Here is a 25283-nt window from a genome sequence, read left to right as displayed (position 1 = left end):
ACTGTGTGTGTGTGTCGGGGGGGCATCACTGGCATGGTGTGTGGGACCTTGTCATGTGGCGTGTTTAAGAGGTCAGTACCTGTTCACACTCGCTCTGCCATGCTATTTATAACTGTCAGCAGAGAGAGAGAGAGAGAGAGAGAGAGAGAGAGACTGTACTTAAGTACAATGTTGAGGTATATTTACTTTGTTCAGCATTTACAATTTTCAATACTTCTCATAGGAAAATGTACCCATGAAAACAAGTTAGTTTGTAGATTTTCATTATTATTACAAAACATACACTATAAGTTGGGGGTTCTCAACGTTTTTGGCTGGGGACCCCCGGAAATGCTTTGGCCATGTCTCGTGACCCCCGCCCCTCCTCCCCACCCCCAATACAAACTGACTGCAAAAATAACCTTAATAATAGAGAAAATATATCATAAATGAATACTGAAACCAGATATAATCATTAAGGATAGTTTATGCATGTACAGTATGTGTACTGTGTAAACTCTTCATTTCCATTTACCAGCCATTCAGTCGCAGAAAAGAAAAGTTGAAAATAATTTGGGGACCCCCCCCCCAAAATATTTTGGCGACCCCTCCTGAGGTGTCGCGCCCCACATGTTGGGAACCCCTGCTATAAGTTATAGTAAAGGACTTTTATACAACTGGAAACTTACATTCTGCATAGTGAGTACTTTTACCTTTGGTAGCCAGTAATAAGTAGGTTTTGATGGCAAAGTACATTTTGAATACCGGACTTTCAATTATTATTTATTTATTTTAACGATAGTTTTGGGGCTTTGTTTGCCTTTATTAGATACAGGCAGAACAAGCCCAAACATACCATTAGGTTGACAGGACATGGGGGGAGAGAGAGATTGACACAGCAAAGATGGTCGTGATCGGGAGCTGCGGGCATTACGTACATTATAACGGGAGTATTTCTACATGGAAGGGATTGATACTTGAAAATGTGAGTACTTCTCCCACCACTGGAGGGGGAGGGGGTGTGTAAAGGGAGTAGTTGAGTGAAGTGTGGGGAGAGATGAAGAGGGGAGGAGAGCTAGGGGGATGAAATTAGTGTTTTTCTAAGGTAGAAAAACACAGTTTGTTTGTCTGAATATTAATGTATGATTAATGAGGGGAAACACAGCGACGCCCTGATTGAGGAGAGTATGGATTGTTGTTCTTAGAGGTTTCTTTTTTTCTTCTTCTTCTCCCCTCTCCTCTCTGCATTTTCTTCTTTGAAGTGTGTGTGTGTGTGTGTGTGTGTGTGTGTGTGTGTGTGTGTGTGTGTGAACATAGAGAAAACCATACATTTTAACTTAAATATTTGACGTCTATTTTCAGATCCAGCCTAACTCAAATGTTTTAATTGAACGTTGAATAAAATTCCACACGCATTCATTCCAGCCCCGGCTGTCACTGTAACCTGCACGGCCTTGGCCAATTTAACCCATTCTGGGCAGGAACCCCTTTTGGTGTTTTAAGCATTATGTTATAATTTAGCTATTGAAAAATAGCAGATCTACAAGCTCATAGCGCGCCACCTGCTATTTTTGAAGAATCGTGAAAATATGCCTCAAATCTTTGAATATATATTATTACAGAGTGAATTTTTTTTCACTCAATCTTTGCTTCTGTGGCGGTCCCTGGAATAACATATTTTCAGATGGGGGTGGAGGCATATTACATAAAATGTTTGGGGTCCTTGACAATATTAAATATTGAGCACCACTGATATAGAAACATTAGGTTTTTCAGAAGACATTTTTTTTATTTCGATGCCTGGTCTAAATGGGTTAAATATAAACCCCTATAGTAATAGTATATACTCACTCGTCCGGAGCAGTGGTGTAAAGTACAGTTACTTACTGTAAGTACTGTACTTAAGTACAATGTTGAGGTATTTCTACTCTAATATTTCCAATTTCCACTAGGCTACATCTCAGAGGCGAACGTTGTACTTTTACTCCACTACAATTATTTGAAATTATGAACTTACTAGTTTATAGATTTTTATTATTATTTCAAAACATACATTAGTCACTTCAGCCCTACTGTATATACATATCGGCCATTTGAAAATGCATTTGACTCCATATATTTGACTGATGTGCATTTGACAGTTGCTACAGTATGTGCATTTGACTCCACATACAGTATGTGCATTTCACAGAGCTTATGTGTGCATTTGACCGTGGCATGCATACCTGTTTCCCATCCCCCGTTAAATGCACATATATGGACATGTGCATTTCACAGGGTTTAGGGAACGGGTATAGGCTACATGCCACGGTCACTGTGACCATTCTGCACAGAGCCTGTTGTCATCCAGCTTTTGGAATGGGTCATGGGAACTGTGTCTGCTGGCAAAATAAAAATGGCACAGTGCAGTTCAACAACATGCTCACATGTATGTAAATAAAAATGGCACAGTGCAGTTCAACAACATGCTCACATGTATGTAAATAAAAATGGCAAAGTGCAGTTCAACAACATGCTCACATGTATGTAAATAAAAATGGCAAAGTGCAGTTCAACAACATGCTCACATGTATGTAAATAAAAATGGCACAGCGCAGTTCAACAACATGCTCACATGTATGTAAATAAAAATGGCAAAGTGCAGTTCAACAACATGCTCACATGTATGTAAATAAAAATGGCAAAGTGCAGTTCAACAACATGCTCACATGTATGTAAATAAAAATGGCACAGCGCAGTTCAACAACATGCTCACATGTATAAATAAAAATGGCACAGCGCAGTTCACATGTATACCAAGGTTTTCCGTGATGGAATGGCCTGCGGGGGAGAGGAAGTTGTCTGAGATCATGAGTTGAGCGTTGTGGGTTCTTACCTTTTGGCATGGAATTTCAGCGACGTTAAAGAATGATGTTTGGCCTGCTAGCTGTTTATTAATTGGAGGATTTCGGTGCAGAGAGTGATTTAACTCCGGGATGTAGCCTTACTTCCTGTGAATGCCTGTCCGACCCCCTGTTTATGTGTCAGGGTAGCAATTTGGCCCCGCGTGTACACTTGTCAATGGTTAGCGGAGGCTGGCTGCTGATGGCGGTGTGACTATTGCCCCAATTAGGGGGGAACTACCCTTACCCCTTTTGATTAGCTCTAAAGGAAACCGGCCCAACTGCCTCCCATTACCTTGCCCATTACTCTCCTTTAAATGACCCAGCCTGTTTGGCTTGGGTCGGGATAATAAATGCCTCCATTTTCTTTCCCCGCCTGTGCCATTTCTTTTTTCTGTCTTCCTTTTCAACCTGTGGCTGGCAGAGTGCAGACAGGGGACTCTACCTAAGCTATACTCTTCACTCGTACCAGGTGAAATTAGCACCTCACGTTTGTGTTTACATTATGTTATTTATTTCTTTAAAAGGCGAGGTGCTCAGTGAAGGACTTTTTGTCGAAGATGGTGTGCGTGCGTGCGTGCGTGCGTGCGCACGACGCAATTTAGAGTGTGGTGGATGTATATAGCAACCAAGTACATTCACTTATAATTAAGTACTGCACTTAAGTATTGCTTTTTTAGTGTCTGGAACTTACTTGAGTTGACAGTTATTTTTATTTTGTTTATTTTGTTTATTTTTTTATTTTACTTATGACTCACTCCACTACATTTAAAATAAAATTATAGTAGTTTTGACACCACTACATTTAATACAAATACATTATGAATGTGAACCATTTAAGCCCCATTTGAGGAATGGTGAAAATAGCCAATCTACAAATTCTCACTTGTGAGCTTGTACTGTATAGTAGATCTGCAATTTTCACATTATTGTAAAGGTTAGAAAATGTTTTGGAATTGTTATTAAATATTCAGAATGTCTATACAGCAGTGCAGTACACTTTATAATTTTACGTTTGGATCCCTTTTTTTTCTTTTTTAAATGGTTATACTGTATATAGGGGAACCGATTTTGGGTTGTTGTTGCTATATGTACAGCATACTGTATAGCAACAAGCAACATGATTTATCTGTAATTGTTGAATATATATATAAATTTGAAGTTTTACAGAAAACTTCACGTCAGGATTTACTGTAGAAGTCGTTAAATGGGTTAAAGTAAGTTGAGTAATATTTCACCAATATTATATCTACACTTTTAAGTACTGAATTCAGAGAACGCGTAAAGGAAATCTTTCTTTAATCTTCTCTCCTCCCTGAGTCTGCATGTCTGCCTGTGTGTCTGCCTCTCCTCTGTGTGTCTGCCTCTCCTCTGTGCGTCTGCCTCTCCTCTGTGTGTCTGCCTCCTCTGTGCGTCTGCCTCTCCTCTGTGTGTCTGCCTCTCCTCTGTGTGTCTGCCTCTCCTCTGTGTGTCTGCCTCTCCTCTGTGTGTCTGCCTCTCCTCTGTGCGTCTGCCTCTCCTCTGTGTGTCTGCCTCTCCTCTGTGTGTCTGCCTCTCCTCTGTGTGTCTGCCTCTCCTCTGTGCGTCTGCCTCTCCTCTGTGCGTCTGCCTCTCCTCTGTGTGTCTGCCTCTCCTCTGTGTGTCTGCCTCTCCTCTGTGTGTCTGCCTCTCCTCTGTGTGTCTGCCTCTCCTCTGTGCGTCTGCCTCTCCTCTGTGTGTCTGCCTCTCCTCTGTGTGTCTGCCTCTCCTCTGTGCGTCTGCCTCTCCTCTGTGTGTCTGCCTCTCCTCTGTGTGTCTGCCTCTCCTCTGTGCGTCTGCCTCTCCTCTGTGCGTCTGCCTCTCCTCTGTGTGTCTGCCTCTCCTCTGTGTGTCTGCCTGTTGGTCTGTCTCCTGCCTAAGGGCACACGGTCACACATGTGCTTCATGCACGTCAGAAGTGTCAGCTGGGCCTGAAATTAATTTGAGGGGGAAATCCCCCCTTAAATGCATCACATTATTCACTTGGAGGTGGTGGTGGTGGGGTGGGGGGGAGGTTTGGGTCTTTACACTCGTTAAAACGTTGCTGTAGTGCAGACATCTTTTCTCCATATTTATACTTTTGGTAAGAATGTACTCCCTACTGGACCTTACTGCAGCATCACACACAAGCATCACAAGTAGCAGATCCACAAGAAGCGACACGCTTTGAGCTTGCATCTGCTGTTTTTTCTGTTTTTTATTTTGATTCCTGAAAAGAAACGGTTGTGGACATTGGAGATTTCCACCCGACAGATGCCATAAAAGGGAACAATTTCCATTTGCTCAATCTGGCCCCTTTTCCACCGGCTCAATCTGGCCCCTTTTCTGGCCCCTTTTCAACCGGTTCCGTTAATTTTTCCCCGCCTAATGTTGAACCAGATTAATTGGTTCCTATCCCTAAAAGTTGGTTCGGAACTGGAACCAAAAAATACTTATTGCCTTGAATTGGGAATCAAAGTGGGCGTTGAAAGATGCAGATAAACCATCATAAAAAAATAAAGAACGGAACCAAAGTTCTTTTTTGGGGTCTCAGTGTGGACTGGACAGTTCAGAAACCTTCCTACAGTAACGGTGACATGATCAGTGCTAATAGAAACTGCAGCCTTTCTCTTCCTGTAAAGTTAGTTTGCTGCTACAGGAGAGAAACCATAGAGCACTGAAGTCTAATTAAGTTTAATTTCCGCATCCTACTGTACCTGGACCACAATTCTTATGAGACGATTCTAAGATGACCCAATGTTTTTCTCCATAGAGGAGAAATGCCAGGGGATGAGAGAGTGACGTCAGGACTTCGGTACTCTTCTTGCATCAATTACACTTTTCACTTGTAGGCAGGGTGGGTTTCTGAACTGTCCACAGCTCTCCTCTGAGACACAGACCGAGTAGACCAAAATACCATATTTTAATGAGGTGCCATGAATGGTTGGTTTTTAGTTTTTGTCACCCTGGCATTCATGACAACATGTAGAATTGAGGCGTCTGAAGCCTCTGCGTGAGTGAAGCGCATCTGTGACCATGCCGTCGTCGTACGTCGGAGCTGCGCGCCAAAAATGTTGGCTCAGAAATAGCAGATCTACAAGCTCACACAACATACAGATGATGATAGGGCTGTTTTTGGCAGAGGAGTGGCAATTTACAATTTAGGCATTTAGCAGACGCTCTTGATCCAGAGCGACTTACATTTAAGCAAAAACAAAAGCATGTCATACATCACATATATAAAAAGTAGTTATCATGAATCATGTATAAACTAAGAACGTAACAGTGGAGTATCTATGTCAACTATACATACTATACTATATTATATTATACAATATACATAATGTACTATAAAGTGCTATGACTACATAAAATGCAATTCTAGTGCTGTCTACGTAACGAGCTATAAGTCTGTCTAAAATACTATCTAAGTCGACATAAAATGCTATCTACAGTAAGGGGCTAGGCTAGGGCAAGTGCTACTATGGTGGAGTCTGAAGAGGTGGGTTTTCAGACTACGGCACATGGGCAGAGACGTCGCTGACGTTTTGGTTGCCCTACTCGCATACGGTATATTTGTAGCGCCCCCCTCCCGATGACAGTGCTGCGTTATCTCACGCAGATCGGCTACTTTTGCCGTTTGCGAGGACGCACACATGGGCATGCGTTTCTCGTGGCAGAGCCACGAGAAAGTTGTGGGGGTCGGCTTGGCACGTATTGGCACATTTTGTTGCCCCCCTCGGCGTGTTGCCGTACTCTCGTATTGCGTGTACTGTATATGTTGCGACGGAGCTGATAGTCTAGGTTCTGGCTAAGATATGTATGCACTTCATTTAGGAGAGAATATCTCAACTGTTCTTGGCTAATATGACCGCCGCGAACAACTTGGGAACTATGACTAATTCTCTATCCGGGACGAAATACCTGAAAATGACCACACTCTATTTAAAATGACCGCTAGTTAAAACATGGCACTAACTTCTAAACCGTTGGGGCTACAGATTTTCTGAGATGCTCAAAATGTTCAGAATACTCATGTTTGAATACTCAATAGACCATATGCACACGGCGGTCATCTTTCCACAAGTTAATGGCAGGGTGGACACTAGCCACAATTTGCCATTGACCGCCCATACATCAGACAAAGTCCTATCTAATTGTATTAAATTATGTCAAACTCAGCAACATTGCAGCTGTACAACAAGCTTGAATGATGCTCTTTCTATCTGCAAAGTGTTTGTTTCATAAAAATCCAACATAGACATGTTGTGAGCCACTTTATGTCAAGAAATTCCTTGCAGGTGATTTTTTTCAAGTGTCAGAGTTTGGTAGCGCTCCCTTTCAGTAACGCAGCATCCTGCTGCCTCCTGCATTATGTGCAAATTTAAAACAGGTGGTACGCAGGGCTGTTGAGTGATTATTCAATGAGCGCTTTCAAACTCCAATACTTCACCTTTTAGCTTTTTTAAATAATTTAGAGGTTCACAAGGTTGTCCACACTGGGTTTAAACTGTTCCCTTGTGGTCAGTGTGGAAAGTGTTTTACTAATTCAAGTCATCGAAAACATCAGGGACAACGCTCCACACGTCCCAGACTCTTCTCCCTTCTGGCTCCAAAACTATGGAATAAAATTCCCACTGCAATCAGAACTGCAGAACTTACAGGCGTATGCAAGGCCAAACTTAGCATTTTATGTAGACATAGCATAGTGTAAAGAAGGAAAAGCAGTGTGCTTCCTCTGGAAACTGCCCTTGGTTAAAGGGGATGCTGATGCGTTCCGGCCGTAGTTTTCTTCAGAGCAGATTAAAAAGTCTATAGTGTATACTGTATACGCATATCTTCACTGTACAGACATTCTACTGTTAGACATATGTTGGGTTCTTAGCTTGCTTATGATTCTTGATGACTATTTCTAATGTATTACCATGTGTTACTGTTGTTCTTGCATGCTCACTGGAAATTGCTCTGGATTAAGAGCGCCTGCTAAATGCTTAAATTGTAATGCCGTGACTACCTGTACTTTGTGTGTGTGTGTGTGTGTGTGTGTGTGTGTGTGTGTGTGTGTGTGTGTGTGTGTGACCTGCTGATGCGTACTGTCAGCTGACCATAGTGCTCTCTCTGCCACGTTTCCTCTCCCATGTCCAGTGCTGTCAGAACGTTGTAGGGAGAAGATGCAACGCAGTCACATGATCGCACACACACGAGCACAGTGGATAATGGTAGTAAAGTATTACATTTCTTCACTTAAAAGTGAAAGTATCAAAAACCTCCGGAGTAAAGTAAGTCCGGAATTCAGAATGTACTTGAGTAAAAGTACAAAAGTATTGGCATCAAAATGTACTTGGAAGTACCAAAAGTAAAAGTAGTCATTATGCAGAATGTCCCATTGAAAGTTTTCAAATGTATTCAAATATTTTGAAAATGGCAGATCTACAAGCTCACAAGGTGTCATATTGTGAGCTTATAGATCATGTTTTTCCAAATTGTTGACATGTGCACATTGCAATAATATTAATAACCCAACTCTGCAAAGTAACTAATAACTAAAGTTATCAAATAAGTGTAGTGGAGTAATACAATATTTGCCTCTCAAGCTGTAGTGTGAGCCAATCCACAATTAAATAATGTAGTAGTTGTACACCCACAGCAAATGCAGTGGTACAGTAGCCCAGTGTTGATAGTCATAGTCTATTGAACAGTTCATTTAGTTTTAGTAACATTTTAGTCACCTGGAATGTCTTGGTGTTAGTCTAGTTTTAGTCGACTAAATATCATAAGAATTTAGTCGATCTACAGTTGATTTAGTCGACTAAAATGTATTTTGGCGGGCCCTGATGCCGTTGTAACAACTGATTTTACACTTGCTGAAAATAGAGCTGTGACGCATTGTTGCAACCAAGTGTAAAATTACTTGTACTGGACCAAAAACAAAATTATTTAGCTTTAGTCATCAGCTTCGTCAGTGAAAAAAGGTAGTCGACGAACCTTTTTCCTCATATTATTATTAGTCGACGAAATCAACACTACAGTACTTTAGTGACCGGCGTCCCCCAGGGGCGGAAATAGCCGTTCTACAAGCTCAGCGCGTCACAGTTTTCAGGGACACTATTAGAGTTGAGGTGGTAATGCTCAAACAATGAAGCTATAACATTAACATCAGTGCTGAAATAATAACCATCCAGTCTATGGCTTTGCATATGGTCTCTGTTGGCTGGAAACCGCAAGTGTCAAAAACTGATACTTTTCAGGCAATACATTGCAGACCGACAGCTGAAAACACGTTGCTTCACACCACATTTCGAGCTTTAAGATCTGCTAGTTGTTATGCTTTTGTGTGACGCTGTAGCATGATCAAGTAGTTGATTTACGATTAAACACTTTTTTTTACACAATATGCAGATAAGAGGTTTTTGCCCGAGCTCATTTGTAATACTGAGGTCACCAGGAACATGGCGTAGTACCAAGAACATCCACCAAGTGGCAGTGTTCAATCAGTGTTCATCTGCTGTGTGGTCCTCACAGAGAGACTTAAGTTGTGTACACTGACTGCCAGCCAAAGTTATTTGTGTGTGTGTGTGTGTGTACACGCACACACACACACACACACACACACACACACACACACACACACACACACACACACACACACACACACACACACACACACACACACACACACACACAGAGGGAGAGAGTTGGAGGCATAAATCTGGGCCTAATCGACTCTCCCCAGCCGTCTGGTCCCTGTAGGCCCAGCAATAACAGCCACAGCACTGGCCTGTTCCTGCCCAGCCCTGACCTGCTGCCACGCACGCACGCGCATCGACACACACACACACACACACACACACACACACACACACACACACACACACACACACGTGCACATGCGCATACGTGCACACGCATCCACACACACACACACACACGCACGCACATGCATGCACTCACACGTCCTCACGCATATTTGTACTTTGTAGAGATGCTACGTATGGAGTTGAGCCACGATGTGGTACAGGTTTTCCCATGGTCCTCTGGGACCAGTGATGTACATGACGGCAAATTCTGATTTTGTCTTAGTCGTTTGAATAACACACCATTTAGTATTAGTCCCTATTTTAGTCATGTGAAATTGTGTAGACTAACTTAGTCTAGTCTAAGTATCAAAATCTATAGTCTTATAATTGTGGTCAACAAAATGAACACCGTAATCGCTGACAAGTTGACGTTGGTCTACTCTAAAGGCAGAGGGCGGGGCAAAGAAAGTGCAGTATTGGATGGTCCTGTTTCTACCATCCCCACAACACTCACTCTCACTCTCACTCTCACTCTCTCTCACACACACACACACACACACACACAACACACGCTGATGAAACCTCAGGATTAATAGGCGTTTAAACACTCTCTCTCTCGTCAGTGTGTTACAGCAGGATGTAGAAGTCTGTCAGCAGAGACCCTCTGTGCCAGGCCTTTCTTGTTATCACATCACTAATACTATGTCTTCAATTTCACTTTTCTGTTTGCAAACAATTGGTTATAATAACTGTCCTCTTTCTCTGTGTGCTATCTGTTGTGGTTTAGTCTAATTGGTGCAAGTTTGGTCCTGGGCAGGGCTCTTTAAAAGCTCCACCCTGATTGGCTGCCCGCATCCGCTGCTAACGAAGCCCTCTCTCCTCTTACCATAAATGCCCTCTGAAAATACCAGCCACGCTCACGCACGCATGCACATACCGTTGCATGTGCACACACACACACACACACACACACGCACACGCACACGCACACACAGGCACACATACAAGCACCAGCCCTCCAGATCTTCTGAGCATACCCTGGACTCCTCATACTGGTCATGCTCTGCTGAACTCCCAGAATGTTACAACGGAAAAGTTTATCTGGGCAAAATTACACCCCGTAAAAATTAATAATTGTACCGTAGCGACTGTATGTCATGTCACTGTGCGATGTGATCACTCGTGTTGTATGTCACCCTGCGGTGACGTACACGGTGCATGCCGTCGGGTGTGGCCTGTATGCAGCGACGCGTGGGTCATCGTGTGTAGCATCATCTGGTATGCACATATTACTTTTGATTCCAGGCATAATACTTTTGATTCCCCCCTTCTAATATAGTTACATATTACTTTATGTTACTTTTCAACAAGCCCCTTGGGTCTCCGATCAGCCAAACTGAATAATTGCAGGATATAAAACAAAAATAGTCAACAGTTTTTTTCTGCTGCATATTCCACATTTGGAATTCAACATCAACAATCTGAACTGCACAAACAGGGCTGCAACATCTCAAAACGGACAGTATATATTGTATTATTGTATACATAAATAACAAACAAAGCAACAGTCTCTGACCTTTTTGAGGCAGCCTAGTCTCTCAAGACGGACTGTTGACTTACGTCCAATTTCAAGGAAAAAGAGGGCCCTGCAGCCGCTGCTATTCGTTTATTTGCCGATGGGTTCTCAGATTGGAGGCAGCCTGACATTGGACCTCAAAGGTATTCTGTGTTTCTCGTGCGTCTTTAAACCATGCTGCCTTCAACACGTTTATGTCGACAAAGTGTTTTTTTGCGCGCACAAAGTTTACAACGGACATTAATATACTTGGCATCTTTGACAGACAAGAGTGCAAAATAATAGACGCATGCGCTACGTCATAACTGTGCGTAGGCTGTGCAGGATAACAAAAAAACAGATCTACAGGCTACAACGCATCTGTTTTTACCCGTTGATAGCTTGTAGATCTGTTCTATTTTTGCATGCCATGCAACAGCCATGTACTATGAGTGCATAACTGAACGAATGAACAAAAACAAATGACACTCATTTGTAAGTGAAAGTAAGGAGTAACGAAGCGTGTTTTGGTGGAGTAAATAGTTATTATATTACTATTTCTGCAGAGTAATTCGTTATACTACTCGTTACTGGAAAAAGTGATAATATTACAGTAATATGTAACTAGTAACTCGTTACTGCCCAACACTGGTAGTGTCATACAAACGTAAATGTACTTTTATTAAAACCACATACAATGTAGATAAGCTATACTTTACCCATAATAAATCAAAGAATGTTGCTGACGCGCCGTTTTCAAAACCCGCGGTGGAGCACCTCACGCGTCACGTTGGCGTTGTCATGACGCCGACCAGGACGCGACGTGAAGGATATGCGCCCAGTGGAGCCCCGCCGTTAGACTTGGCCACGCACATGACGTCACAGGTGGCACACACAAAGCCAGGCGTTGGAGTGGCTAGCTCACCTAAACAAATTGAGTACTTTTTCCACCACCTCCGGAACCCCACATTATTGAGAAGCAGTTACAGTGTGTATGTGACAGCGTTGCCTCGGGGGCTGGTCATATCGGGTCATATCAGTATCGGCAAATATGCCAGTCTAACCACCGATCCGACACAGGGGTAAGGGGTTGACACTCTGGCAGGTAAATACAATTTTGGGGCATGTGGAGTTTGCTTTCGAGTTTCCCAAACTGCAAGTGCACATATGAGTGAGGAGTCTGCTATTAACAACACAAGATAAAATAACTAATTTGCTTTCGTTATTATTATAAATATTATTCTCTGGTATCGGTAAATGGTGGTGTATCGGGACATCCCTACTCGGGGCCAAACATACAGTACATACTAGTAGACATGATGCTCAGGATGCTGGCATGCAGGCAGGCCTGCAAGGATGTCCGTTGCTACACAGCGTTTGATCCTATGCATTCCATATGATGCCTCTGTTATGTTCCTCTGACACGTGTGGAGCATGCAGAGGAAGACACGCTTTGATGACACGCTCGCTTTCATGACTTAATTTCCCCCGTGGAGTAGAGTGGAGGAGCACCACACGGTCAATGTGGAGATCTGTGCTCCTCGTGAGTGGACACGCACACGCGCGTTCAATGGTGTAAAGTAACTGAGTACATTTACTTAAGTACTGTACTTGAGTACAATTTTTACTTTATTTACTTTTACTTTACTGGATTTGTTTCCTATTTTACTTCTACTCCACTACATCTCAGAGGCAGATATTGTACTTTTACTACACTACAATATTGTAAACTTGTGTTAACTAGTTACTTCGTAGATTTTGATTACACATGAATTACCCATTTCAGGCCTATATACAATTTAGGTCATTTGACAAATCTACAAGGTCACAATGCGTCAAGCTTGTAGATTTGCTATTTTTAAAAGATCTTTTGACACATTGTATATATTCGAAAACTTGTAGCATGGGGCATTCTGCAAAATTTTTACTTTCTACTTTTGGTATTTTAAGTACATTTACCTTACTTTTTTGGTTTTTCTACATCTCAGTATTGATACTTTTACACTATTTTAAAAAGTAAATGTTTTCCACCACACACGCATGCATAGAAAGAGACCGACAGGCATTCACACATGCAGGTATTTATAGACAAGGTGACAGACACACATGCACGCAGACACCACCATATAGCGTTTAATACAAAGCTGTCTTCTTCTTTGAGACGATCACAAATGGGAGGGGGGGCATATGTACGTACCGTACGTGTTCTCTGTTAGATTCCCATCTCCAATCTACAAGCGCACAACGCAATGCGTGACTTGTCGATCTGATATTTACAGCGAGAGCTCCCCCCCCCCCCACAATACGGATGATGCCGTTTAAGTGGTTAAACAAAGTGAAATGCACGCACACACGCATGCACAGACATTCCATGGCAGTTAGCAGCAGCAGAGGTCATTCTGGTTTGATGGTTGAGGCCTGACAGCACTAATCCTCTCCTCTCCTCCTCACCCACACGCCGACACGGACAACAGGATAATCCCCTTGTCTCATCCTCTCACCCCCCCACCCACCCACCACTACTCAAACACACCTCTCCGGAGGCCCAGTGGAACGTGCACGCTCCTGCACCCACCCTCCTCCACGTGCACAACCTGCAGGATGCATACATTTGTTCGACATACCAACAGTCCTACAGTCATGAGTCGGACAACACATGCACTGCCGGTTGCAAATCACCCGTGGCTTCGGCGGGCGGTTAGGGTTAGGTTATGGTTTGGGGTAGGGTGTCGGACTCATGACTGTAGGACTGTTGGTATGTCTAACCTAACCTTCAACCCCACTATGTCAGTTGGTTACAGTATGTATTATTATTCAGACCCCCGTTTCTCTGGAGACCGTTGTCTAAACGGGGCCAAGACTGAGAGGGGATCCTCTCGTAATCCCGAAGGCGCATAAGTCAGACAACGTGGCTTGGCGTGCGGTTAGGGTTATGGATAGGGTTAGCATTGGGGCGAGTCGGACCAACGCGTCGTCGTAATAATGATGCTGACCCGACTGAGTCGCTGTTTCCGTTAAGCAACGTGTCTGTGTTGCACCCTCCGTGTTTATTGTTTTACTCTTTAGCATTTGTCTTTGGCTCTGTCTGTTCTCGTAATCCTCTGACATGGCCCTGCTGCATAGCAGTGAGGTATAGCATTGCTATCGGACTCATTGTCGCCATGAGGGTCATCATGAACACAATCCATTTTCTGTCATTGTTTTTGTCTCATCTCTCTCAACATGTTACTCATGTCTGTCTGTCTGATCTCTGCCCGGCACGACACTCATGACCTCTCCGTCCGTCCGTGATTACACGTTGCGAAAGTAGCTGGAAGGAAGTGTGTGTGTGTGTGTGTGTGTGTGTGTGTGTGTGTGTGTGTGTGTGTGTGTGTGTGTGTGTGTGTGTGTGTGTGTGTGTGTGTGTGTGTGTGTGTGTGTGTGTGTGTGTGTGTGTGTGTGTGTGTGTGTGTGTGTGTGTGTGTGTGTGTGTGAGACACGCCTGGACCATGCAGCTGCTGCACGCAACAGGACAATTCCCTCCCAATCAGTAATGTGATCTATTACATCGCATTAATATTCAGAACGGGTAAGGGCTAGTATAAAGAAATCACTGACACATTTAACCATTAAAAATAAAATCTTTTGAAAACGTCTCGACATTTTTCAACATGGAAACGATTGACGATTCTGCGAACATAATTGCGATTATCTCAAATATATGCGATTATGTAATACTAACTGTGACAGGCATATACGGTACGCGTGGAGGTAGAGCGCTGCTGGTTTCTCCCCATCACAGCCCAGACGCAGCCTAGCCAGACGGTAGGCCCTGTAGCCAATGGGTTGCAGATGTGCATGTGTGTGTATGTTTGTGCGCGTGTGCGTCTGCATGTGTGTGTGTGTGTGTGTGTGCGTGCGTGCACATTGTAATGGGTCCTCACGGCCATGTCGAGTCCTACAGACAGTTGGAAAACATTGAGGAGAGTCAACATCATTCCTCTTCCCCTATAGCTCTGTCTCTGCCCCGACATACTGTATGACGCATGTCTTAACTGTAGCATGGCAATCTTACTCGCATGCGGTTGCATACCGCAATGTGTCTGCAGGTATGTGCGCGCGCGTGTGTGTGTGTGTGCGCGCGCACTTTTGTGTATAGTTGTGGCATGTGAACTGTTAGCATTAATTATTGATGGAAGAAGCTTGGCACATGTGTTGGCTGAAAGTGTTGCTAAGCGATAGGCGATAGCTTTAGTGCGTGAGAGAGAGAGAGAGAGAGAGAGAGAGAGAAGAGACAGACAGTTGAGAGGGAACTGTTGCATCTGAACCTGTTGCTCCAAACTGCAACCAGTTGTGATAAAGTGAGACAGAGCGATCGACACAGAGAGATCCGGAACGTGATCTAGGGATAACCTATCAAGTTTTGTCCGCCGGAGCGCCATATAGATACAAACACACCCAACAAAGGGCAGAGGTGTGGATGGCTGGCGGAAAAAATGGAGACCGCAGTGCGTAGGGCGAGTTGACGACAAGGACGGCTTGAGAGCCACAAAGGATATAGGGACAGATTGTGACAATATTGTCAGGGTCATTTTTACCGTAGATTGATTGATTTCCGCTCAGAGCCGCAGGCGGTCAGCTAGGGGGTCAAGATGATGAGTCGCCAGGCTTACTTTTACCGCGTGCCTCCCCAGCAGCTACACAGACGGAGCAACCAGGTCCAACTGGGCGACCCGGCCAAGCACAGACCTCTGCAGACCGCAGTCCTGGAGATGAAGGTAAGAAGAAGATCCATCACCGGTCGTCTCCTCAAATGTGTTTGTCATAGGCTCTATGCACACATCTATAATAACTCTTCCTACTTCCTGGCCCCTTCCCTACTTCCTTCACAGGTGTTACAGATGATGCCAATGAAGGCTATGTTCCATTCTGTTCAAACAGAGTCAGGGTGCTGCTGTTGTGCATGTTGGTTCACTGGACACACTCTGCTACACCAAGTGGGTCTCAAAGTGTTCTTGAGTGGGTTCCAAATGGCCCCGTACGGATGTGTATCTCTGAGAGTGTATAAATGGAACCACTTTTTACACACTCAGAGTTATGGGTGTCCTTGAAATTGAAGTAGTTTGAGAACCGTATACACTAAATGGAACTTAAATTGGTATCATCAGTAACACCTGTGAAGGAAGTATAGGGAAAGTAGGACGTTTATTTCCCCCCAAAATGGTGTGTGTGCATGGAGCCTTGGAACCACTGGTTGTCAGCATTGGGTCTGCGAGGGGGAGGGTGGGGACTCGAGTGGTCCTCAAGGGGGTGTTCCGGTACATTGACAGTTTAGCAGGGACCAAAATAGGCCTCGTATGGGTCTATAACTCAGAGTTGAATAAGAGACAAGCCTGCTGTAGTGTAGGTAAGTGACTGTAAGCTGAGACCCAGCCCTGCCTACACACTGTGCCGGTATGAGTTAGCTGGTGGTGTAGGTGTGCTTACATAAATGTAGCTCATACTTTGCATCTGATCTGGACACAGTTTGATATGAGGTCAATAGAGAGAAAGTATCAATTATTGATAGACATATCAGTATTATAGGCCTATCATATTGAAACCTCCTACAGTATGTCCAAAACTGTCTAGTTCAAAAGTAGCAGATGTACAAGCACTAAATGTGCCGCTTTGCGCCGCATTTCGAGCTTGTAGATCTGCTACTTCTGATGCTTTTGTGTGACGCTGTAGTGTAAAAGAACGATGTTAATTTACGAAAAAACACAAAAAGTTAGAACATGGAGAACAACGATATTTAGTACTAAATGCATGATACGTTACTTTTACTTATTCACCCCCCTACACAGTGAAATATTCTGTATTCATTCATCCATTTGTAACTCTTGACATTGTACAAAATGTAAGGGCCCATTTGGATCTCTGTAAGGATCCATTTGGATCTCAGAGTTAATGTTGAATAGCTCTATATTGTTTGTTTGTTCAGTAACAGGGGCCGTCCCACTCTGTCTCTCTTTTCATGAAACCGACATTGCATTTTCAGATCGGGATACCAATTTGATCCAATCAGGGCAGGCAACTGGTTTCAAACTGGTCTCATGCCTACGGTGTCAGTACGGGGCCATGCCTGAGGAAAAGTCCATTATTGGCCCATGCAGAGAGCGGCACTTATTCAATTTGTTTCAAATGTCACATATGGAAGCTTTCACTCTCATCTCAGCCCTTTGAAGTCTGTGAGAGCTGTGAAAAATGCAGCTTCGCTCCACATGTCTGAGTGTGTGCACTCCCGCGCTCACATACACGCGTGCACGCACACACATGCTTTGCTCCAGAAGTGGTTTGTTTTACAGCAAAGCCACAGTTATTTTTCACACATAGGATGTGATTTGTCTGCCCATTAACAAATGGCACATGTGTTGTGTTGTGTGAGAGTCTCGGACGGTTCTGCTGGTTGCAAACTGCATGAGAGAGAAAGAGGGGCCAAATTAAATCTGACTGGAATAATTAGAAGAAAGTAGAATAAAACATGACCAGAAGGAATGAGGGAGAGAGAGAGAGAGAGAGAGAGAGAACAGCGTTTCTATGGTAACAGCTGTTGGATCAAGGCACGGCACTTTTTTGTTTTTGTTTTCAGTTTTCCATGTGTCTGAACGAACAACTGACTACTAGGGGGCTGCCATACTCTGTGTCATAGGCTCAATGTTTGTCACCTCCCCATTTACATTCAATAGATCCTGTGATCTTTTGTGGCCAGATGTAATTTCCTGGGGTCTAGGGACTAGGACAAAAATACATATTTAGCCACTTTGACAGCCCCCCTGTCAAAAATAGCAAAAATCAATCAAACAAAAGAAAGCACAAAAATTAACACTCATATTTGTATTTTGAATTCCTGACTTCTACAGTAGAGTATTTCTACGTTGCAGCATTGACACTTTTTCTGAAGTAAACATTTAGTACTTTTTTCCACCACCGACTATCATGCACCACACAGACAGTATGTTTCTGTGTCATTTTGTCTGAACGTTTGTATCATGTGGTTTCAGACCAGCAATCCCCCTTACTGTTTTGATCCTGATAATGTTTGTGTCATTTCATGTGGTTTCAGACCAGTAATCCTCCTTACTGTTTGTATCATTTCATGTGATTTCAGACCAGTAATCCTCCTTACTGTTTGTATCATTTCATGTGATTTCAGACCAGTAATCCTCCTTACTGTTTGTATCATTTCATGTGATTTCAGACCAGCAATCCTCCTTACTGTTTGTATCATTTCATGTGATTTCAGACCAGCAACCCTCCTTACTGTTTGTATCGTTTCATGTGATTTCAGACCAGTAATCCTCCTTACTGTTTGTATCGTTTCATGTGATTTCAGACCAGCAATCCTCCTTACTGTTTGTATCATTTCATGTGATTTCAGACCAGCAATCCCCCTTACTGTTTTGATCCTGATAATGTTTGTGTCATTTCATGTGATTTCAGACCAGTAACCCTCCTTACTGTTTGTATCATTTCATGTGATTTCAGACCAGCAACCCTCCTTACTGTTTGTATCATTTCATGTGATTTCAGACCAGCAACCCTCCTTACTGTTTGTATCATTTCATTTGATTTCAGACCAGCAACCCTCCTTACTGTTTGTATCATTTCATGTGATTTCAGACCAGCAACCCTCCTTACTGTTTGTATCATTTCATGTGATTTCAGACCAGCAATCCTCCTTACTGTTTGTATCATTTCATGTGATTTCAGACCAGCAACCCTCCTTACTGTTTGTATCATTTCATGTGATTTCAGACCAGCAATCCTCCTTACTGTTTGTATCATTTCATGTGATTTCAGACCAGCAACCCTCCTTACTGTTTGTATCATTTCATGTGATTTCAGACCAGCAACCCTCCTTACTGTTTCGATCCTGATATTGTGTGGCAGGTACAGTAAACCGACTCTCTGTTCATTTAACTCTGAACTGTGTACAAATGGGACCGCCGAGGGTACATTATTACACCCTTTCTTCACAGTTCTTATACTGTGTTTATTTGCTACATACTTGACCCAAAGCAGCAAATATGTTCCTCCCAACTCTTATTTAACATGAATGTTAAATAGAAGTACAAGCAGTGGTGGAAAAATAACACTTAATGTTTTACTCAAGTATATAATACTGCAATGTACAGTAGTAATAATGTATGTGATACAAGTAAAAGTCCGGACTTAAAATTTGACTTGAGTAAAAAATTGTGATTTTACAGTGCATCTATTTTGGGATCTTTCTGATTACTATTGAGTTCTCGTGTAGCCAAAAGATCCGTGATCTCTCGCCTACCAGGGCGTGGAGTGGCATATATATATATATATATATATATATATATATATATAGCCTCCCTGTGGAGAAAAATCTGCAGCCGCCACGGATCTAAATTCAATAAATATAGGCTAAAACTGGATTATGCAATAAAGAAAATAAATCCCTTTAGGGCAAGAAATCCCTTTAGGGCAGTCCCTCCTGTTGGGACAGCAATGTAACATGTTTTCAAAGCGAAAGGCCTATCTGATTGTATTGCATGACGCTAAATTCACTTTGCCGCTCACTTTATGCATTTGCGCATACCCTCTATACCATTGGTTCTCAACCTGTGGGGGGTCCCCAGTTCAAATAGGATTGTTTGTTGGGGGTTGAGATGCTATACGTATCATTGAGTGAGTTTAGATGCCCAGTACCTACTGTACGTATCTACCTAAATGTGCGGAGCGGTGCTCTTGGAGGCCAGGTAGGATGTGCTGTGCTTAACCCATTCTGGGCGGGAACCCCTTTTGGTGTTATACCTCTTCTGGACGGGAACCCCTTGAATATTGTATTGATTTGAATATTTAGTTTGACAATATATAAATGCAAACGGCACAATGTACAGTCAAGCATTTTGTCCAAAAGGATTTCACCAAAGAAATACCTTGCGGCCTTGTTTCCATTCGGGTCCTATTGGGGTGCTTGTTGCTATGTACAGTATATTGGCAGCATTTCATTTTTGTAATTTAGATTTTTAAACATTTTCTGAAAACTTAGGTCCAAAATGGGTTAATGTGACACCCACGGTACCCCTCCATGGTTTTGTCTATTGGTTCGCATAGAGACGCTCGACAAAGCCGGATGCGGTGGATTCGAATCCCCAGACCACCGCGGAGGTGGTGGGCTGGCAATTTAACCACTGCGAGCGCATGTGGGTTTTGCCCCTGCCTTGCGGTGGGCTGCTGCAAGCCAGGGCAGTGGGATAGTTATCCGCACACAAAAAAACAGAAGATATTGTATTTATCAATAGGAGGAGTGCGGTAGAAAATTGAATAATTGTGCATGTGACTGTGTGTGTGCGCGCTTGTGCAAAGCTTTGGACAGGGTTGCTGCATGTGCATTCAAGAAAATCGTCTGTCGGGTGGAAACTGTTTTCAGGATTCAAATTCAAAGCATCAAAAGTATGAGATCTACAAGCTCTTGCCAAGTTTCGAGCTTGTGGATCCATTACTTTTGATGTTTTTGTGTGTAACACAGTAGTATGATCAAGTACTGCATTATTTTATTTACCACAAAAACACCAAAAGTTTAAATATGGAGAGACGAGATGGTATGTGCGTCTGCGCATGTGCTTGGGGTCGGTTATGCGTGTGTCCATGCGCATCCATGCATGCGTGACGTGTGTGCATGCCTGCACGTGCGTGAATGAGTGTGTGTGGGTGTGTGTGTTTGCGCGTGTGCCTATCCACACGCACAACTGTGTATAGGATGGTATATATATATATACATCGTTGCGTCGCAGAGACTGGTCTGATGTCAAGGGGATGTAATGGAGGTCAGATGCTCGCATGTTGCCTGTGGTTTTCTACTGATGGCATCATGCAATCTGCTTCCATTTATTCAATTACCTTTTCTCTCCCCGTCCAAGGTTTACCGTTTAACGTATGTCTTATTCCATGGAGCTTAACAACCCCGGGACACGTCTGTCTGCGACAGAGCCTTCCATTCCCTCATAAATACTGCATAGGAAAGTTATGGAGGCTTCGTAAGGATTCCACCTGTGTGGATGTTTCCCCATAATATCGTTCCCTGCTTCCCACACCACACACACACGTTCCACTGTGGGCTTCCTCCCCACAGCAACCCGTCCGTGGTGGTGGTGGTGTGGCTTTTGAACCTACGTCCAAGACACTGAGGTAGAAAGATTCGGGTGCCAGCCGGAGTTCTAACGCAGCCCCCGTCACCGTCGGGGCCATTCGCCGGTCTTCTGGTGTTTCATTTTTCCAGAATGTCAAGTTTCAAACTGGAACTGATTGTCGTTCCCCTGTTCGCCTTTCATCTACTGTCAAAGTGCTGGCTTGGCTTTTGTGTTTTCTCTTTTTTTTGTCGATGCAACCGAGATTCCATCGCTGGAGCGATCTTTTTCCAGCCTCTCCTCCTCCTCCTCTCTTTTCTCTGTCTTTGGTGCTTTTTTTCTTGCATGCAGTTGTATCCTGTCAGAACTGTTCTGAAGTTCAATGTCGGTTCAACATCTCTCCTGTCATTTTGGAAAAGAGAAATAAGTCAACTGTTACGATGAGTCCCTTGTTTCAAACCGGAATGGTGTCAAAAAAGGTCTGATTTAAAGCACATGAAACCCTAGTGTCTCTGCTATTCTGGTCGTGTCATAATTGAACTTTGGTTAAAATACGAGCTCACAATGTGTTGTTTGTGAGCTTCTAGAATAAACTACAGTATCTTCGCTTTTTGATGTACACTGAAGTAGGGTTTAAAGTAGGCATATAACGATTCACTCAACTCACGATACGATTCGTATCACGATATGAGGTTCACAATACGATTTTTCACTATATTAAAATAAATATATATTTTTTCCCCCTGAGATTTTTTTTATTTAACTACATTGCAAAATAAGTAGCATTACTTTTGACAGTGCAGAAACATAATTGCCTTCCTTGATGAGCATCAACGACCATCATCACCTGGGCACAGTCACAGACACACACAGCTCCCCTCTACAGTGCTCTACTACTGAAAGTGTCATTTCTCTCCAAAAGCACTTGAATATGATGGAATATGACTAAAGCTCACATTTCACACACTAGCCCCCCTAAAATATTTTTTTTATTTCAATGAATCGATTCATATCGGGATTAATATCAATATATATCGATATACGATATATCGTTACATGTCTAGTTTAAAGGGATAGTTCACCATAAAACGAGTACTTATTTTCTATCGATTACCCACCCAATGAAGCCTTGAATTATTTTTTTGTTTTTGAGGCATGCCTAAGCCAATAAGTTGATTTCCAGCCGTGTATCCAGTTACTAATATCACTGTGTGGATGTTAGTCTCGTCCCTCTCAGTGTTTTTCTGCAATGTCTCGCCCCATTTTTGCATACTGGACCCTGATTGGTTATAGCCTGTTTCCAGACGAATCTGGTTGGCTCGTCACCACTTCGGCCATGAATTCCTCCCACAATTGAGAGTGGCCAGACTTAATCTGCCTGGGGCAATATGCATTGCAAAGGCAGATGCAGGCTGTCTATGTGAGGCTAGTATCCAGTAGGAGACTCAAAGGAGACTCTTTGAGTAGATACACACACTGCTTCATTCACTGCATCATACAATTATTGGCTTAGGAATGAGACGACAACTGGAAAAACAAATCTCCATGAATTCCAGGCTCCACGGTGTGGGTAATTGATAGAAAAAGTCATTTTGGTGGTGAACTATCCCTTTTTAAATGTAAGTGGATAAACTTGAACCCTAGTGTAGTAGTGTCCCAATGCTCTGCTAACTTTGGCTAATTCTGTGTAGAGCAAACACAGTACGGGGCCCCAGTACAGAGCTCTCTGTACTGGGGCCCTAGTACAGAGAGTGTAATCTCTCTTGTAAAATGCGTTGGTGAGGATGCGGCCGTTCGATAACTTTGTTAAATTGAATTAATTTGTCAATGAAATCAATATGGTCTGCCATGTTAATAGTTAGTTAGGGTACTCCTAGAACCTTGTGCTGCCAAAATGCTTGCGTAAATATTTAGTTATTACTTAGAGATATGTTGCAACTAATTTGTCTGGTGCAACAGCTTAACTTTTAGTAATGAATAAGTCTTGACGTAAAAGCCATTTACGCTATAACTAGGCTTTGTTTGAACTTACTGGACACTAAGATATCATCCCTGTTGCCTGCCTCCTGTCACTATATGGATGCAGGACAATAAGATATCATCCCTGTTGCCTGCTTATTGTCACCATACGGGTGCAGGACACTAAGATATCATCCCTGGAGAGGAACATCCGAGACCTGGAGGACGAGATCCAGATGCTGAAGACCAGCGGCGTGCACCCCGAGGAAGCCGAGCACAAGCAGGTGGAGGTCTACAAGAGCCACTCTAAGTTCATGAAGACCAAGGTAGAACCCTGTTCTTCATTCTCTGAAGAACGCCCCTCTCTCTCCTCCTCCGTCACCCTCTGCATGACTCCGGCGATGCAATGATGCCACTGAACCGTTGCATCGTCGCCGCCCACCAAGAAGCGAGCATGTGGTGTGGGGGGCTCTGTGTGTGTTGAGCACAATCTGCATGCCGTGGGATATGATGTCTCCTTCTTAGGGTTGGGATCCCCAATTGCATGTGAGGAACCGGATCCAGCATTGAGGAACCGGAAGCGGTTCCATCACATTTGGAACCGTTGCTGTTTTAATCACACTGTCAGAGCTGGTATGTGGGCTTCACGTGCCAGCTATGCAATTACAATACCGGTTGTAACGGTATTGTAATGTGTGTGACATCATCATCATACTCAGAAGTTATGCGGGAACGCCTACTGAGTGGCAAAAAACTACTTTCTGGCCTTGACAGTCCATTCATCCAAATAGAAAAGTCCTATCGGAACGCTCCGCCATTATATATCCTGCGCCATGGGGGGTATGAAATAAGCTTTACATGGATTTATTTAGCCATGTGTGTCCAAATGCGCAGAGGACCAGATGAGTCTAAATACATGTTTGCACCTTCTTATCTCCTTAGCAAGCTTAGCATTTTCGATATCAAATGACACTGATCATCCGCTGTATCGCTTCTTTGACCTCATGCCATCTGGACAAAGAACCTTAGTGTGGAAAAAAGGTCTGTTTTAGTTTTGTCCCCTCAGCCATCACAGCATTAAACAATCTGTCCCGCCGATAGGATGGTTCTGTGTACAGGGGGAACCTCATGTTTATGTATTGTTTTGGTGATATCTTGTGTTGTTTTGTTGTGGGCGTTTGAACAGACAGATCTCTGAAGACAAATATACCTTCGGGGACATTACAAATGTATTATTTGTGACGATTTAGCTTCCCACTATAGTTGATCCTGTCGGAGCCTCACGCCCTGAAGGAACAAACGCTTGACTATATCGACTTCTACGGCCGTTACGTGACTGTTTACTGTCCTGCTTTTAGCCTGTGTGCAGGAAGCACTTCACACGGCCTGGCTCAAGTTACTCTGTCGTAGAGTTTATACTGGTTTATTCATAGGCGCGCGCACGCACGCACAGTCGCAAATGCACACACACTCAAATGTACGGTCGCATGAACACACACATTTACTCGAATGCAGAGCATGGACAGCCCGAAGAGACAGACACACACGCGTGCGTGCGTGTGTGTCAGTGGTCCAGGTTTAAAAAATGAAGTCTTGGGTTTCACGGAGGTTGGGTTGGGGCCGTGAGTGTCAGTGATGGCTGGGGTTAGATGAGTACTAGCGCTCCATGTGAAAAACGCTCCCCTTCGGTCATTAATGGTGCTCTTTGTAGGCTCCATTTGTCAATGTATTGGGGGGGGGTGGGGGGGGGAGGACGCTGGGGAGGGTAGTTTCTGATGCACTCATAAAGGATGTTTCTTTTTTTATGTTTTTATGAATGGGCCCCTGACAGATGAGCGCGAGCTTACAACAGCAGGGGGAAGGAGTTCTCTCCTCACCCCTCTCTGCACAGGGCCAGGGCCCTGCCATGATCTATACATCAAGGTGACGGCCCGGCCGACCAGCCTCTCCCATCCCAGGCCTCCCTCCCGTCTTTCTATAGAATATCGTCGCC

The 25283-nt window shown here is 43.5% G+C and overlaps 1 protein-coding gene across 1 annotated transcript in view; it reads left to right on the top strand.

Annotated features, from left to right (window-relative positions):
* Positions 1-25283, top strand: part of LOC310861947 (ERC protein 2-like) — a gene marked incomplete at both ends in the record, with an annotated part of 338757 nt that overhangs the window by 31403 nt on the left and 282071 nt on the right. The window contains one exon of the mRNA XM_083769684.1: positions 23470-23616. Coding sequence (XP_083625810.1) covers positions 23470-23616 — 147 coding nt within the window. The remainder of the gene's footprint in view (positions 1-23469; positions 23617-25283) is intronic.

The sequence above is a fragment of the Protomyctophum parallelum genome, assembly GCF_964188405.1.
Source record: "Protomyctophum parallelum genome assembly, chromosome: 7".
Taxonomy (NCBI): domain Eukaryota; kingdom Metazoa; phylum Chordata; class Actinopteri; order Myctophiformes; family Myctophidae; genus Protomyctophum; species Protomyctophum parallelum.
Note: the sequence above shows the minus strand (reverse complement) of the source record. Positions and strands in the feature narration are given on the sequence as shown.